This window comes from Diadema antillarum, unplaced genomic scaffold, assembly GCF_040938485.1.
Source record: "Diadema antillarum isolate AM-2024a unplaced genomic scaffold, OU_Dant_1.0 scf00000036, whole genome shotgun sequence".
Classification (NCBI taxonomy): Eukaryota; Metazoa; Echinodermata; class Echinoidea; order Diadematoida; family Diadematidae; genus Diadema; species Diadema antillarum.
Window position 1 is genome coordinate 3,384,205 of NW_027270925.1, and position 17,186 is coordinate 3,401,390.

The window sequence follows — 17,186 nt, forward strand, 5'->3', positions numbered from 1 at the left end:
CTGACTCACATTTTAGAACTACAAGCGTATTTTGAAGCACTAAAGCTGGGTTTTTGTTTTATCTGCAAATGGTAAATTATGCCTTTAATGTCTCTTTAGTATATAGTCATTAAAAAGTAAATCCCTATTTATCATGCGATGTGGGATGATGCGAACCCTATTGGTTCAAGTTCAATAACGTAATCCAGTTCCTTTGCATGGGCCACGCATCTACTCCTAGCTTGCGGTAACGTCAAGGAAGGGCTCGCAAAGAGCAGGGTGTTTTGACCCGGTGAAGTGGTCCCGCCTCACATCCAACTGGACCCCATGGAAGACCAGCTTAGCAGAGCTGAAAATGGGCTATCCAGCCATCTTCTCAGATGGAAAATGAACAAACAGACAAAACACACACACAAAAAAAACACAAAACAAAACAAAGGAGAACTAAAAGCCACTGCTAGGCATAGTGATGCTGCCCTGCCAAAACATCTCACTACTAATCATCACATGGTTTGTTTGATGCGTTCATGCGGCTCGACGCTCCCGTCTCCAAGGAGTACACTCTAAGGAAGCTGACTGTATAGGATATAGAGGTCGGTCAAGTGCAGACTGCGGTGCGAATGATAGGTACAGATGCTCATTCCTTTCTACGTAGCGTAGTGACTTGTAATAAATGCAACGATGCAAGCGCCTTGCGGTTTCAGGAATATCAAAGCCCTTTTCTTCGTCTTTCTCGTCATCAATCTGGCTCTTATATTATCCCTTCTGCACATCAGACAAAAATGGGTGAGTATGAAGCAGTGATAACTCCTTCGTGTCATTCCTCATTCTCATCACATTACATAATTCAGCCACCCATGCATGCATCACTGTGTGTGTACCGTAACCGAACAAAATGTCTATCTAGCAAATAATATGTCATTCTCATCTCGCCGTACTGTCGACGTAGGTCGATTTTACCGATGTTTATTGAGATCATTATTTCGAATTGAAGTATCTGCACTGATTTGATTTCTGTCGGTCTCAGTCAAAAGGAAATAAGTCGATCGCTCCTACAACGAGACAAACGGCGATCTTATACTACACGGCATCCCTTCCCACGTACTCGAATGAATACTATTAGTGGATCTGCATGTAGGTGCATAATCAGCCCATGTCCTCGCCTTGCCTGCTGCTACTGCTGCTACATTACCACACAAGCAGACGGTTATTAGTAATCTTGTAGGCAAAGGCATAGATGTGTGTCCCGACTCCTCAGCAACTGCATAGCTGCTGGCGTGATCTTGATTTTGTATTTCCTGCTTGTGTGAACTACTTGTGTCAGTACAAAACTGCGCTCTAAAACAGGATACCGATGTTGTCTACTTTGCAGTTGGGATGTCTACAATTTCTCTGGGAGAAAATCACAACTGCCCCCCACACTTTCTACTTTAGGTTTTCCAGGCCAATTTCGAACTTTTGTCAGTCCAATTCCTTATTGCTGCATTCAATACAAAGCAGAATTTAGCGTAGATGTTCGTTATTTCAATTTTATGATCTCTTCATTGAAATTCATTTTGGAACATTCAAATTACCTTTAACCTCATTCTAATCCACACTTTATCAATTTAAATTCGTAAAACAAGCACCATTTCGTTATTTGGTCATTCAGTTTAGAATGATAAATTCACGTGATCACGTATATGCTGTGTGCGTTCATTCGAAATTCATTTTGGGGAATCCAATTGTTGTTTAACATATTTGCAGTCAATTTAGCACGCATGCTTATGCTATTTTTTTTTTCAACATAGCTATCATTTTGTAAGCATCATAACTTCATATTTTCGTATTCGTTTTAGAGATTTTGGCACCATTTTTTTTCCAATGTGCTTATTGAATCTGCCAGTCCGAAGTGCATGTGGGCACAATTTATCTTGATTCCGAGTGTGTGGGCCAGTTTTAGGAAGTCAAGGTTATGATCATCAACATTAATGTTCCTATAATAACATTCTTTCTCTCTCTTCTTGAGATATACGTCTGTATCTAACTTATGCTGTCATGACTGTAAGAAGATCGGATGAAATTAAACTGAAGTATTGGTACATCTAGGCCTATAATGAGATGTATGAAAGAAAATGGGTGTTACAGAACAACAAACTCGAGTTATATAGGGTCAAAAATATGATACCTTTACTGCTTCGACAGTGTGTGGATGAAACAAAAAGTCATATAAAGAAACACCCGTTCAAATGTCCTCACCTTTTCAAAAAATAAATATCACGACGTAAATTTGATGATGAAAATGTTTGGAATCTGACTGCCCCTTCGCGAAATTGAATGATTCAAATGCCCTTTTCGGCGAGTGATGGTGAATTTGAATGAACGTAGAGTACCAGCCAATTTGAATACCCTTTTTACGAATTCGAAAGCCACACGTGCAAATTTCAAGGATCGAAATGCTAAATTGAACGCACAAGTTACAATTTTGTGACAGACTGTGAGATAACGAGGGGTTTTGCTTAATTGGATGAACTTTCTGTCAAATGGACTGACAAAAATGCGAAATTGGCCGGGAAAACCTATACTATTAGTTTCAGGCTTATCATTTTGAAGACGTGTCTCAAGTATACTCGGGCAGGGTCTATGGGAAATGCGTGTTGTAGCAAAAACCAGTCCTTCCTTAACGGGTTAAAATAAAGAAGAAGAAGAAGAAGAAGAAGAAGAAGAAGAAAAAAACCCCACAATATTGCCCATGACTTCCTGTCGAAGGTTCTGTCCTTAGATTTTTTTTTAATCTCCCCCCCCCCCAAAAAAAAAAAGATGTTCCTAGGTCCCTAAAAATTCCAGCTGTCATTATCCATCTCATGTAATATACCTGAAAGAAAAAAAGTGTAAATCTTTCACCGTGAAGTTAGTTTTAAACATATAGATTATCAAACAGTGATCATGCAGTGAAAAACTCCTCGCTGGATTTTTTTTTTCATTGTATATATATATATATATATATATATATATATATATGTGTGTGTTCCTAGGTCCCTATGAAAATGAATGTATATATATATATATATATATATATATATATATATATATATATATATACTCAGCAAAAAAAAAGAAAGTTAACACTTTTTCAAGTTTATATTACTCATAGAATGTTTGGTGAAATGTTAACGTATTATATACCATATGAAAGGTAATTTAATTGGCTATCAACTTGATAAGTCAATAAAAAGGGAAACTTTACGCATGGGTGAACACCTTTGTTTTTTTTTCTTCCAAGGCACAAACGTGAAAATTGCAAAAATGATCAAGTTGTCATTCATGCCTAAATGCTCTACCATTAAACAATAAGAACAAAAGACAAATTTGACACAATAATGAACATGGATTCAGTTGCAAAAATATACCTATGATCTCTATAAATTCTTTAAAGCCCAAAAGATCAATAAAGGCTAAAAATAATGGAGGAAAATGAAGAATGTTCTGTCAAATCCAAATTCACATGAAATGAGAGAATAAGCAACATTAACAAAAGTGGTAGAATTTTGAATTGAATATTCAAATTAGGAAAATTGTAAATTATATTTGGTTCTTGAATTTTTCTTATGAATTCTTAAATTACTAAATTGAATGAATGAAATAAAGATATTTTGTTCATTTAATCATCTTCGTGCCCTTACTCCCTATGACACTTGAAGTTGTAGTTCATTACAAATTCTTATTTTCCGCCCTGAAGTTTCCCACTTTTATTTTGTTTGAGGTTATAAAGAGATTAAGAGAATATAAACTTATTTTTGCCATTTCTTTGTGTCTCTCATTGTGTTAAACTGGTCTTTTGTTATTAGTGTTGTTTTAAAGGGCATTTGCAAATGAAAGACAATATGTCAATTTTTGCAAATTTTACTTTTGTGATTTGGAGGATAAAAAAAATGTGTTCACTCATGCGTAAAGTTTCTTTTTATATTGACCTACTAGATTGATAGCCATTTAAATTACCTTTAATATGGTATAAAATATATTGATTTTCATGAAAATCTTCTATGAAAATTTTGAACTCGAGAGAGTGTTTACTTTCTTTTTTTGCTGAGTGTATATAGATATAAATATAGATATAGATGTAGATATAGATGTAGATATCGTTGGATCCATCGCGTACTTGAGACTCTTTCTTCGTATATATATATATATATATATATATATATTTCATATGTATCCTATATATATATATATATATATATATATATATTACATTATATAACTATTAAATAGCATAAGTCTCATTTGTGACCCTGCATCCAAAAACCAACAAAAAGTTGCACACACTGATTTTGTGTCAGTACTCAAAATAGGTGATATGAGTCAGCATAGTCAATTTTGAGTTTCTCATGTTTTCTGAAAGAGAAAGACGTCATCTCCATCATGGTAAGGTCTGGGATCATAAACTGAATGGGAAATTGTCTTGTTAGCAGTTTTTCTAGAACTTTTTTTTTGTAGAACAACGTGATTAGGTGTGTCTTAGAGTAAACGTTTCATTTCTTAAAAACCCTTTACACACTCTTCACTTTCAACTCTAATAACTTTTGAAAGGATGATGCTACTTCTGTGAAAGTTGCCATTAGTCATGAATGGAATGTGTTGATATAGAATATGACCAATTTCGGCTTACTCTGATAATCCTTTCATTGTTTATGCTGTGGAGTTTTATATCCTATTTTTTGTCCCATTCACTGCACATCTCTCTTGCACGACTCCGTATTTGATATCAAAACGCTTAAATAATCCGTATACTTTAGAGCCTCTTTTCTCAGTAAACACTTTTCCACAGTTTGTGTTTTCTTTTCAATATTTAGATAGGTTAGGATGTCCATTTGAATTGAGTTATACATGTACATCATTTTAAATCTTAAAGTCTGCTCTTTCAGAATCTGTCCTTAACTAAAAATCCATGTGTGTATTGCGACTTTTCTTTTTTGGTTTTGTGGTGCAGGGTCATTTTTAGTGTTTTTGAGTCTTTTGAGTGCATGGGTACCTCCACTTTTTTTCTCCTCAGGGTGTATATAGAGTGTATGTATCTTTATTTTACTGATCATGTAGACAAGAACATGTTGTTAATCCTGTCTAGTTATATATATTTACAACGATTCGCATGTCAAATTCATGATATTGTTTCTTATACATTCTGTTGAAGAAAGAAAGTGAAAAAAAATTAAGTTTGAATATTGTCCAGTAATTATTTGATAGGAATTGTACAAATAAATGGACAATTACTTCCATGAAATCAAGTGGTCAAAGGTCAAGGTCAGAGGCAGCCATACTCTAGGAAGAAGAAAATAACACATTTAAGTCTTTACTTCCACTTTGAGTGTCCAATGTAAATCGAGTGGATAGGGTGGAAGATAGTCAGCAAACAGTTGTATAAACATTACTGTAGTGATGGGTCAAAGGTCACTGAACTCCAGTAAGAATTGTCGTTCTTGTGCCACAACATCAGTTCAGAAGTGCATTGGTGATATCATTTGGTGGAATGGTTGGAATGAAATAAAAAAACATGCATTTTAATTATAAGAGTCGAAGCTATTAATAGGTTAAGTTCGGTTTAAATGTCTATCAAGGATAAGTCTACTGATAATATAATAAATTTGGTCTAATGTCTGGAAATAAACTGCGAATATATATTTCTTTTCATATCAACTGAACTTTTTTTGTGTGTGAAATAAGTGAAACTCCATAATATTGCATAATTTCCCTGATATTATTCAAATTTTGATCAAATTTCAACCTTTGTGCTAGAAAAAGTTCATTCTTTCTTATCAGACAAACTTTTAACAGGTCCAGAATCCTATAAATGGGAGAAAAGTCTATCTCCTGTCGCTTTCTATTTGAAACTAAACAATTTTTTTTTTACATGAATAGGTGAGGAATTATATAATTGGTGTAGCTTTTAGCACCTCTGAAGAAGAAGTATTAGTTAGTTTATATAGCATACACTGAAAGAACACCACAAGTAATTTGCTTCAAGGTCTATTTAAAGCATTCAAAAGGTAGCTTGACTCTTCCCCATATATACCTTATATCTGCAAAAAATGTTGGTTTCCATAGATTTAGTTCAGTGAGGGACGGTGACACGACATTTGCTCCTGCGACAATTGCTCCGGTCTTATTTTCTCTAAGGACTTAGGGTTAGGGTTAGGGTTGTGATAGGGTTTTAGGTTTAGTTTGATGTGAGAATTAGGATTAGGGTTAGGGTTATGTTTATGGGTTGAATTTACGTTTGGCTTAGCATGCAGACATATCATGGGAGTAATTGTCGCAGGAGCAAATGTCATGGAACCGTGAGAACCGTGAGGGACACACCACATTCGATAGAATGATTGAAGACCATGTTTTTTTCAATCAAGCCAGGTTGATGGTTTCTAATTTGTGAGTATGTGTATGCACATTTATATATGTGTGTGATGCACACAGGTATATGCTTGCATATGTGCTTGTGATTTGTGAGATTCTGTGAGGATGGCACAACACACTGTTTCAGTGCAAAAATGATTCTCTGCACATCAATGTCTTATCTTGCTCATTAGGTCAACAACCACTAGTTCATCCCAACAGGTGTGATAATTTTCTTTTGATTTTTAATCATTTCATTTCTCTATTCACAGTTTGGTCATGTTGATGCACCCGTGACATCAACGAATACTTGTAACAGTGATCTTACAAAAAGGGGGCTTGAGACCAGGTGGCGCCATATTCTATCACCTTGGAATACTACGCGCAGGAGACCATATCCAGATGAGCCCATCGCCAAGGGCTCCATTGGTCAGTCACTTGTTGCTGTGGATGTGCAGCCCATATCAATGGGACTTACTTCTGCGGTCACTAGCGACTATGAACTGATATCTCCACAGCATCCAAGCGTAGGCGATACTCTACACTACCATCTCTTTGCCAAGGATGCCAACGGGCGAGCTCGCCATCGGGGCGGCGACTTCTGGTACGCTGTTCTACAAACACCCAAACTAAAGGTAGATTAATGCTATTAAATGTTGGATGGGTATTTGTGTTTTATATATTCCTCACCCTGTGTCTGATATGATTATCCATCTTGAATGAGCTAGAATTTGCTCTATGCAGCAGTTGTTATAATCTGAAATATATAAAGCATTGCATGGCACTTTATTTTTTCTACCCATTTGCTGTGTATTGGGAAAATTGAAAAATAGCATAGCAGTCTCTTCTCTCTTTGGTACATTTTGTTTTCTGGAGACATACTTTTAATGTAGTGCACCCTCGATTCATTTGTGCTTTGGCAGTGGCAAATGTTCAGATCAGGAAAATATCTCAAAGATTGGCACATGTTTCACACCATTGTCAAGTTGACCTTATGAAGAGAATGTAATCAAATTAAAGGAGCAGAATCTTTGAAGTTTTATCAAAGTGGAATTGAAACTTTAAATGTTACGGAAGTTAGGAGTTTCACACGCTTTTACTCAGTAGAGATATTAATGACAATTGCATTATATGCAATTTAGCTGAGTGGACGGTGTCACTTAGTCACAACTCCCGTGTCAGTTTGTGCACTGAAATATAAATATCATGATTTTGACTGATTAATTAATTGCGACACTTTCCCTTGAAAAGTTACGTCAACACAACAACAAAGGATACAATATATGGGTGGGTTTTTTTTTTCTTGTCACAAAGAAATTTCTGGAGATGTATGTGTTTGTAAATAAAGCAAGTGTGAGACCACAAAATGTATCTCCTTGTCTGATTAACATAATGGCTGCTGTATATCACTGTTTCATGAGGGCATTTGAAACTTGACAGATTTTGAACATTGTTACTTTGCATTCTAACTTGAAGAAATTTCTCTAATTCTTATGAAATGATTTTTTTTTCTCAGTAGAAGCATTGGACATGATGTGGGTTATTGCACTTAGGGCCTTGTGTGATGATCTAGTATATACGTGATGCTCTCACAGGTCCTTACCTGTCCTACTGGCATGAAACACTCCTAATGGAATGATGTGCAAGAAGATGAAATAATGGCATTTTTCTGTTAGATATATATTGAGCAGATGATCTCAGTGGAACATGCTCACATTTGCCACTTCAGTTTAATTCAATTCAAATGATTTTATTCCCATATAAAGTAATACAAAGTAATATACATAACGCTTACATAAGTACACAATACAGGTTTTCCCAGTCAATATCATACTTTTGTCATTGAAGTTCTTATTCCGAGCATTCAATTTCACGCATTCCGCGCTCGCAGCACTGAATCAGCAATCAAATTCAAAATCCGGAAAAAACCAAAGATAGTAAAAAATATTTAAGTCTATTAATAATACCTATATTAATTCGTGAAATTGCTTTACAGAGAATATTACATACAAAGAACTTCCCGTGGTGTTTGTCCATGCAGGCGAGCACTGCTGCAAGGATTGTAGACCACGACAATGGGACGTACAGCTTGTACTTTTTGGCAGGCTGGGCCGGCAAGGTGCAAGTGAATGTGACCCTGGTCCATCCGAGTGAGGCTGTGGACTACCTCAGAAGCTCTTTTCGGTAGGTTTTTGCTTCTTGCTCTTAGAGCAGTGATTTCTATCATCCTGTTTTGACAGTATGACGTATAGTTAATGGAGTCTCCTGAAAGTATCCCTGTTGTACAGTCTGCCTGAAGTGTTTTGCTGCAAGAATTTAATTCAGTGATACACAGTATATGTGGCATAATATTTACCCTGTGTTTTTATCCTTGCAAATTTTGCAGGTTGACTGATATTCGTGAAATAAACAACTTGATGGATATCATCTCAAAGGTTGGAAATCACCAACTTTTGTCCTGATATTTGATGGTTTTTTTTTCTCATTTCATTGCAGATGTTTGCTATTGAATTCAATCACTCATGAAATTGTATACCAAGACTTCATTGGTTAATAAAGCATGGTTTTTAGCTAGTATTTAGTTAAAAGGTCCTGTTTACCTTTGGGAGCAGTGATTTTAAAATGTTCAAGATATCACATTTGATGCATATGTGCAGGTCTGTTGTATGGAAAAAAAAACATCCTACCATCTAAGAGTTTTGCAATAAGGCCTAAAATATAAGGAGATATCAGTATTTTTCTTATTAAATCGTAACTGTAGACGGCTTAGTCTGGAAACATTTCTATTACAAATATTGTTCACATTTTGTATAATTAACAATACTTAACATCGATTATACAGATTCAAATTTTTACAGTGGTCCCTTATCCCTAACTCACACTTCAGAATTATTTTAAGGCACTAGTGCTGGTTTTTTGTTTCTTCTGCAAATGGTAATTTAAGACTTTAATCTGTGTTTTTTATGTGTCAGTGAATCACATTGATTGATCTTTTCTATTATTTTGTGATGCAATGGTCACAATTTTAACACAGTGAACTCCCATTATAGCAAACATTGCTATATAACAAAATTTTTGTTATAACAAAGTTAAAGTTCAGGTCCCAAAGTTACCATCTATACATCTTTGTATTCTTTACTGTTTTTGCCTACATCGAAATTTCGATATAACAAAAGAAAACTGTAAGTCCCAAGGACTTAATTATATCAGGAGTCCCTTGTATACAACTGAATATATCTCTGCTGTCACTTTGAATGTGAGAAATGACAGCTGTTTTGATTTAAAGGAATCACTGATTATTTCTTTTGATCTACTAGTGTGTTATCTTTTTTACGCTCTGTCCTTAACCAATAACTCAACAATCACTTGAGCTCATTTTATGATGTGATTGTATCAGGATTTTCCCCATAACAGCATCATTACATAACTGTAATGATTCTTATTTTCTCAGACACGAAGAAAAGAAAGTGCAATGGGAAGGGATGTTTACATCTGCAGAGCGGACAGAAAATTCCCTTTGTTGGGTGGCTTACAGTGGTGAATGGTCCAAAGTATGCGAGTACAGGCCAGTGAGGGCGCTATTCCAAACACGAATCCTGTGCTCACCACCGCCTAGTCTGCCATGTAACACCCTGAGGGGCTTGAGGGGAACGACAACATACAGGAACCAGTTTGAACGAGTTCTCCCCAGAGAGAAGGTCTACTTATTTCAAGAGTAAGAAGTCTATATTATTAGCAAATTTGATACCTTACTTCTTTATTTGAGAATGTGAATGTAAAAACAGTGTTTCAGACCTGAATTGACCTGACATTGTGGAGATCTCGGTTTATACAAAACCCAGACTTTGCAACAAACTCTCTGCAATGTAGCAAAGATTTGTAAATCATTCAACAATGCATCAATTGTTGCGTTTTGGGCCTTCGTACTATATCATTGCCAGTTTAAAAATATAAAAAAAGTGCAACAAAGTAAACAGGAGAGGCAGGGGCTTGTTGAATAAATCCTCCAGCGGAGAAGAGAATATTGGTTCAAAATAATTAATAAGTGCCATCAGTTTCTCTTGTTGGTCCAACACTTCCTGTTAACTGGAATAAATGTATGATATACATGATATTACTTGAGGTGCCAAGTCTTCCTGATCTGCAGGAGGTTCTGTGAAAAATTCAAATTATTTTCTTCAAATTGTGACAAAAGAATATGAAGGCCTTTCTGCTTTGGTAATCAGTTTTGCCCACCGAGATGAATTCAAATGCACAAATGTCTTCTAAGGTAGCAGATAGATAATCTCCCTGACTTTAATATGTCAATGTTTGCAGCCCTGCATTACGAGGTCATCTCTCTCTTTTATGTTTGTATGCCCATATAGTACTTTTAGAACTGATTTGAGTGTCAATAAAGTTTCAGTTAAGGAATCAAGGGCATTTTCTTTTGACATGCATCTCCCTTGTTGCCACATTAGTAGAGCATGTCCCCTTAGTTTGGTGAACCTGTGCACACTCTCTTCATCCTATTCTCAGATATCCTCAACTATTACGAGAGAAGATAAACCTATAATGCATACAGGAGCCTGGAGGGGCCTTTATGAAGTCACTTGGTTCCTCAAAGTTGTGTAGGTAAAATGATCAAGAGTGAATTATTCAGAATAATGGAGTGAATAGATAGATTTGATTCTACTTGTAGCACATAATGTTTCACAGTAATGTATTGTTTACATCAAGAAAGTGTGCTCTTTTCCCACTGTCATGATCATTGTTTGCAGAGGTTACGTGCACGCAAAATTGCAGTTTTCAAGTTCAGTGACCATCCAGGGTGAGTGAAATCAAATTTGAAAATCATCCATGAGTGTAAGCATCCCTTTGCTGTTATTGTAACACAGAAATTATGTTAAAATCACACAGTATGTCTTTCTGGTGAAAATGTTATCTACTCAGAATGTGCTTCTTCAGAAACAGTAGGAAAGTCGTGAATGTTAATCTCAACCTTTAAAGTATGGTGAACGAGACATTAAAATCAAGAAACTCATATAAAAGAAGGTGTCAAAGCAGAGGGAAATGTCTCCTAAAACAGATTTTTAATGTGACTTATTAAAAGATATTCGCGCTACTGAGAAATTGCGAGTTAAAACTGACTGATTTACTTCACCAATTTTCGCTCCGGAACAGCCGTCTTTTTCGAGCCCTAAAATATGACGTCACGAAATGGACAAAAGTCTTTACGAGTGCAGCGGCACATCGAGGACCGCCATTCAGAAATCACGTTTTTCTTTGTGAGCGGATGCAATATCTGGCCTGTCTTTAGTCGCATCTGCTTTCTTGGCTGAAACATTAAAACGTCCAAATTTTTAACTTATATTGTTCGGAAAGACTTTGAGTTTGACATCGAGAGTGAATTGAGTGGTGCCAGTGACAATGACACTGATAATGACAGTGGCAGAGTCGGGGTGGTAGAAGAAGCGAGGGTGAGGCAACGGAGCCCACTTTGTGGATGGTGTGCGTCCAGGTTGTTGTGTTTTGTTATGGTGCGCCAAAAGGAACTGTGTTTGATTCTGTTAATACAATATCACTAATAATATCGCTAATAATTTTGTTTATAAAAACCGGAGGCTTCAGGTAGTGATATTAATGCCCTTGATTTTGACATAAGAGTAACATTTTGCTTTGATTTTGTACTGAATTCGTGATTTTCATATTGTTTTTATAGTACCGAGCATTAATTACTTTGGCACACCATAGCAATAAACCAGACCGTGTTCGGCATATGGGCTGCGCTTGTATTGACCGACTGATGCTAAGTTTGACTTTCTTGATATGGGCCGAGCTAGCTAGCGGCATGACACACGTCGCGACGCGTCAGCATCCTACTACTAGACTATTTTCTGTACTAGTAACGTTAGAGGTTTTACTATAATAGGGTCTAATGCTTCTAGAGAAAATGTCTAACGGTTACTTCTACTAGTAGCTAGCTGCCCATAGAGTGCATCAGAGATCAAGTTTGGTTCAGGATTTCTGTGTGAGGAGATTTGCCAGCAGCAGGCACACGACGACGATGTTCTATAATTACAACTGTACATTACGTACAAACGAAAACAAAACAAAACCAAAGACGATTTAGCGTGACATCACTTTACCGGGAAAATACAACCTAGACGGTCTGCAATGGAACTGCCACAACTGGTTTGTACAGTTTCGTATGCTTGATTAAATTACTCAAAATTGCTAACCTCACATTTTAAGCAGGTCTAACGTTACAACTTTTTGTGGCACTGTCCTTCCTTCTAAGTTCTCACGTGTTAGCGTTCTAATGTTACTTCTGTAGCGGATAGGGCCTAGGCGCCTACATTCATTGTATTTAGCACTTACCGTAGGTCTACTCTGCCTGTATAGGCCTATTAGTAGAAGGGCCTACTGCTGGTAGTGTTTATGCTACCCATACTGCTGGTAGAGCCTCTGGCTCTACTACTGGCAAGTGGTAGTGTTACCAAGGATCGTACACTTGGTGCTACTGAGTGTGCCAATCACTGTAGGCCTATCGTACGAACAAAATTCAAGTCTTGAGACTGCTGGTCACTGCATGTTGTCGGTGTTGCCTACGTGATTACTAGTACGTATTACGTAGGTCAGAGTTCTGGTTCTAAGTTAGCGTGCCTAGGCCTACTACGAGCCGTTTGAGAGTCGAGACTGAGGCGCGAAAGTGCAAGCAGAAGTCTAAAACGGTTGTCATCTGTATTTTTAATGGTACCGTAATTCTAAGGAAGATGGATTCAATAAGTAGAATTATAAATCACTAAACCTTGTGTCTGATTGTGTGAACAAGACACCTCGCTGCACTCTGGTCATCATGCGGAATTCACGCTTTGAACCACGGCGCCGCGTAGCACAGCGCATCAGCGCAGGGGCTGATTCGTCCATTTCGTGACGTCATAATTTTAGTCACCAAAATTTCGCCGTCAGATCGAGTTCAGATGGTCTAAAAGGGGTCTCAAAACACCATCTCTCCATCGTTCTAGTGACGTTTTCACCTTCTGAAAGTTGATTATTCATATTTATAGAGACTTAAGCTTTCCAGAAATTCATAAATCACCTTGTTTATGAATATCGTCCTTTTTTTTTCTCGTTCACCATACTTTAAACTGTTTGTATGTGTGTGTGTGTGTGTGTGTGTGTGTGCTTCATGGAATAATGCAGAGGACAGAGTAGTGACACTTTACTTAGTATGCCACAATTTTAAATGGAACTTGATGTGAAAATTCATGTTTTCAGGATGTATAATTGTGTCCTAGATAAAAGCTGCCCATTACTGGAGTATATAACCACTATGACAATTCCCCCTCCCCCTCCCCTACCCTGCTGGTATGAGAGATAGAAAATGACCCAAATTTTGGCAAAGGTAATCTAAAAGTAGTTCACATATTGTGAAAATTTTGATTGCCTAAGTGCATGTGAATCCTCATGTCCACCACCACATGGACCCATTTATAACCATAGATTTGGTTTAAGTTACTTTTATGAATTGTACCTGAATTGGACTTATTTTGCAAACATAATATACTTTATAGCCCTCCCACCTAAAACTAGCTGTCAGGCCCATACAGGCCCATACTGAAAACCAGTTGTCAAGGTCAACTTACAGAGGAATGATGCGAGTCCAGCAAGTTGGCAAAAGATGAGGGCTGATATATTGTTTTAACTGAGTGTTCAGTGGTGTACATCATCTCATGTTTCTGAGTTTATGATATCTTTTTGACAGCCACCCGTGAAGGAAGCAAGGTTTTGGATAGGGACATTCTCCCGCTTCCCACCTGCCAGCCTGACCTCCCCGTCACAGTTTCAGATGGATTTTGGTTTGGAAATCGCTGGCACTCACTGGTCTGCAGCCCCCAGGTGGAATTTCGCGGTCCAAGCATTCGCAGCTGCCTCAAGCACCAGAACGTGTTCTTCACTGGAGATTCCACTACTAGGCAGTGGTTCTCGGCTGTAGTCAAAGCCCTGGGTCGTAGTAAGCCAGAGGACAACCAGTTCAAAAATAAGTCGTTCTATCTGGAAAGAAGGGACACGATGAGTGACATTAACTTCAAATTCATTTTCCACCCCTTGTCACTGCATCCCCACGCAGTGTTTGTCAACCTCTCTGTCGTCAGGTTCGAAGCCGATGTTCTCCTTGGCCTTCCCCGTGATTCCTGCAACCATGTGGTGGTATTCAGCCCGTGGGCTCACTTCCCGAATTACCCTTGGAGGTCCTACTTGGAGTGGCTGGAAGGGGTGCGGGACGCTCTCCTGGTTGCGCGAGAGAGGTGTCCAGGTCTGAAGTTTGTGGTGAAGACCCCACATCCAGTCAACATGCAGCAGGAGATGAAGGCGCGGGACTGGATGTTTTACCAGATGAGAGCGGCAATGTTCGATGCCTTTTCTGGTGTTGGCGCCCTCTTTGTCGATACATGGGACATGAACCTTTCCTACCCGTCAGCACCCAGCAACATGCATATGCCAGACAAAGTGATATCGGAAGAGATCAGCCTGTTCTTGTCCCATCTCTGTTCAAGATGATGAATGACCGTGCAATTGACTTTCGCAATCTTGTTAACTTGTTTACTGTGTATGTGTGTGTGTATGCATCCTGTGTGTATATGAGCTACCATAGTGCAATATAGTGTGACCATGAAGACTGTATATAAAACACATTTAATAGTCCATTCTTGACAGTATTTGGTGCATATCAAAATCATGTCTTCCCTTCACTTAGATGAATTTGTTCAACTATTCTTCTCCAGCAATGTCTTCAGTAGTTGTGGGTACGTGCAGTGCATGTGAGGGCAGTGGCAGTAAATAGGAGTGATGGCTGTGTAGTTCATGTAGAGCTATGTGGTAGTACCAGTGGTCATGCTAGGGAGGAGATAAGGAACATTTCAACTAAGATGCAGAAGGCATTAAGTCAGGAGAAGTTGAGAAATAAAGCTCAGAGTAGTCAACATTGCAATATTCTTCTCTCTTCATGGAGGTGAAAATTTTAATGATGTTGACATTGTTGACATTGAACATAATAATTATTATTATCTATCTAAAGCGATGATGATAATGATACTCATATTCAATTTAGTGATGCTTTTACTATGCTTAATGTGTTTTTGTTCACTTGCCAGTTCTTGCATACACGTATAATTGAATTTGTGTGTGTTTTTCTTTACATGATTACTTGAGTACAGATTATTGTTCTGTATGAAATAGAGCAGGCCCCTACAATCAAACCAAGTGGTATACAGGAAGTTTCATCAAAATCAGACATAGGATAAGTCATGACTAATGAAACAAAGCTGGCATGTTTTCACACAACAAGAAAATGAGCACTATAGGCGTAATATGAAGTGTCTGTGCAAGGTGGATGAAGTGATGATTTAATGGCCTCGACAGGTTCCGACTGAACAGCGCACAGATCTCCTAAAAATTTGCCCTTTTTGATGTGAAATGAAAAAGCGAAAGTTATTGAAAACATATCATTGTGTGTTGTAATGACTGAGCAGCAAAGATTTAGCAGAAGTTATGATATTGAGAAGTTTTGCTGATGTTCACCAAACAGTCTTTCAGCACTCGATATGGATATGCAAATGAGCTGATGATATCATCATAGCCTCACAGCTCAGGTATAGTTTGTGCATGAAATATGGAAATTTCCATTTTTCAAAAATTCTTGTTCAAATCTAATCATGCCCAAGTCTCAAATTCTGATATAAGTCTGTGGCTGATCATTAAATCGGAGTTCATCCTTTGTGAATACCATTTGTTATGCCTTTACAGAAGAAGAATTGAATTTTTGTCAGTTTTTTTTTTGTCCATGATCAATTCAAAGTTGTGATATGATTATCATCAGCCACTCACTTGCACATCCATATCAACCATTTTGGGGATTGTTTTACAGAAATTAGCTACGTTGTAACATTTCATAATTTCCTTAATCTTTTTAATAACCAGTTTTGGTTCAAATTTCATTGCTGTGCTCGTACATTGTTTCATTTTTTACTCTTTAAATTGTTATTTTGATACGCTGTGCATTTCAGAAAGGTGAGCACACTATACACATGACAAGAACTCAGTGTCGCAAATAACTGAAATCGTTTCAGCTTGAATGTTTCATAATCCACCCTCTGAATCAATGTCTCAGTGGTACTATAGGTAGGTCACGGTATTGTGGAAAATGTCTTCATTCTTCAGTTTCTTTGTGCAATAGATCATGAACGTGCACGTAGTTTGTATTTGATATACTTGCCAACAAAATGTAACGGTCCTGTGTAAATGTAGGCATTGAGGTGAGCTGCAATAATGACCACAGGCAGATAGATAGATGTCCATAATGATCACTTGTGCAAGGTAGTTCTTGCCCTTGGTATTATACTGTACATAATGTTCATTGTACTGTGTTGTGTGAACAATTATTACTTTGAAATCTGTAATACATGTACCTCCATCAAGTATAGATTTTGCTTATTTTCTTTTAGAAAGTTTCATATGTGCGGGTATAATCATACAAGAATATTTTTGTTATCTGAAGTAAATCTACTCTGAAATACAGATGTACGTGCATCAAGAAACATGTCAATGCTGCTCATTAAAACGTTAAAAAGAAATCAATGGACACTTTGTAATTTATGATCATTTTAATGCAAATTACTTCTGATTGAATGATAGATATCTGTATAATTTAAGTCCTTATACACACACTTAAGGAAAACAAATCGTCATTTTTGTGATTAATTAGTACTGAGCTCCAAAGAGTAGTGTAACAACAGTGTATCTCATCTGATCAAATTATCAAACACTACAACCCCCCCCCCCCACCTCTCAAATTTGTA

General features: G+C 37.3%; 1 protein-coding gene across 1 annotated transcript; it reads left to right on the forward strand.

Moving 5' to 3' along the window:
* The first annotated feature begins 506 nt into the window (after window positions 1-506).
* On the forward strand, window positions 507-14,889 carry LOC139708292 (NXPE family member 1-like). Its single transcript, XM_071620262.1, has 6 exons — window positions 507-557; window positions 6,618-6,980; window positions 8,387-8,529; window positions 9,797-10,060; window positions 11,106-11,155; window positions 14,093-14,889. The coding sequence occupies exons 1-6, from the start codon at window positions 507-509 to the stop codon at window positions 14,887-14,889; spliced, it is 1,668 nt and encodes a 555-aa protein (XP_071476363.1).
* Window positions 14,890-17,186: the final 2,297 nt, after the last annotated feature.

What these genes read in the sequence shown, in the direction of transcription:
- LOC139708292 (XM_071620262.1), top strand. Translation starts at nt 507, where the DNA reads ATGCGGCTCGACGCTCCCGTCTCCAAGGAGTACACTCTAAGGAAGCTG. An exon ending in TACCTCAGAAGCTCTTTTCG is followed by an intron (nt 8,530 to 9,796) that starts GTAGGTTTTTGC and finishes TTATTTTCTCAG; the next exon opens with ACACGAAGAAAAGAAAGTGC. An exon ending in AAGTTCAGTGACCATCCAGG is followed by an intron (nt 11,156 to 14,092) that starts GTGAGTGAAATC and finishes TCTTTTTGACAG; the next exon opens with CCACCCGTGAAGGAAGCAAG.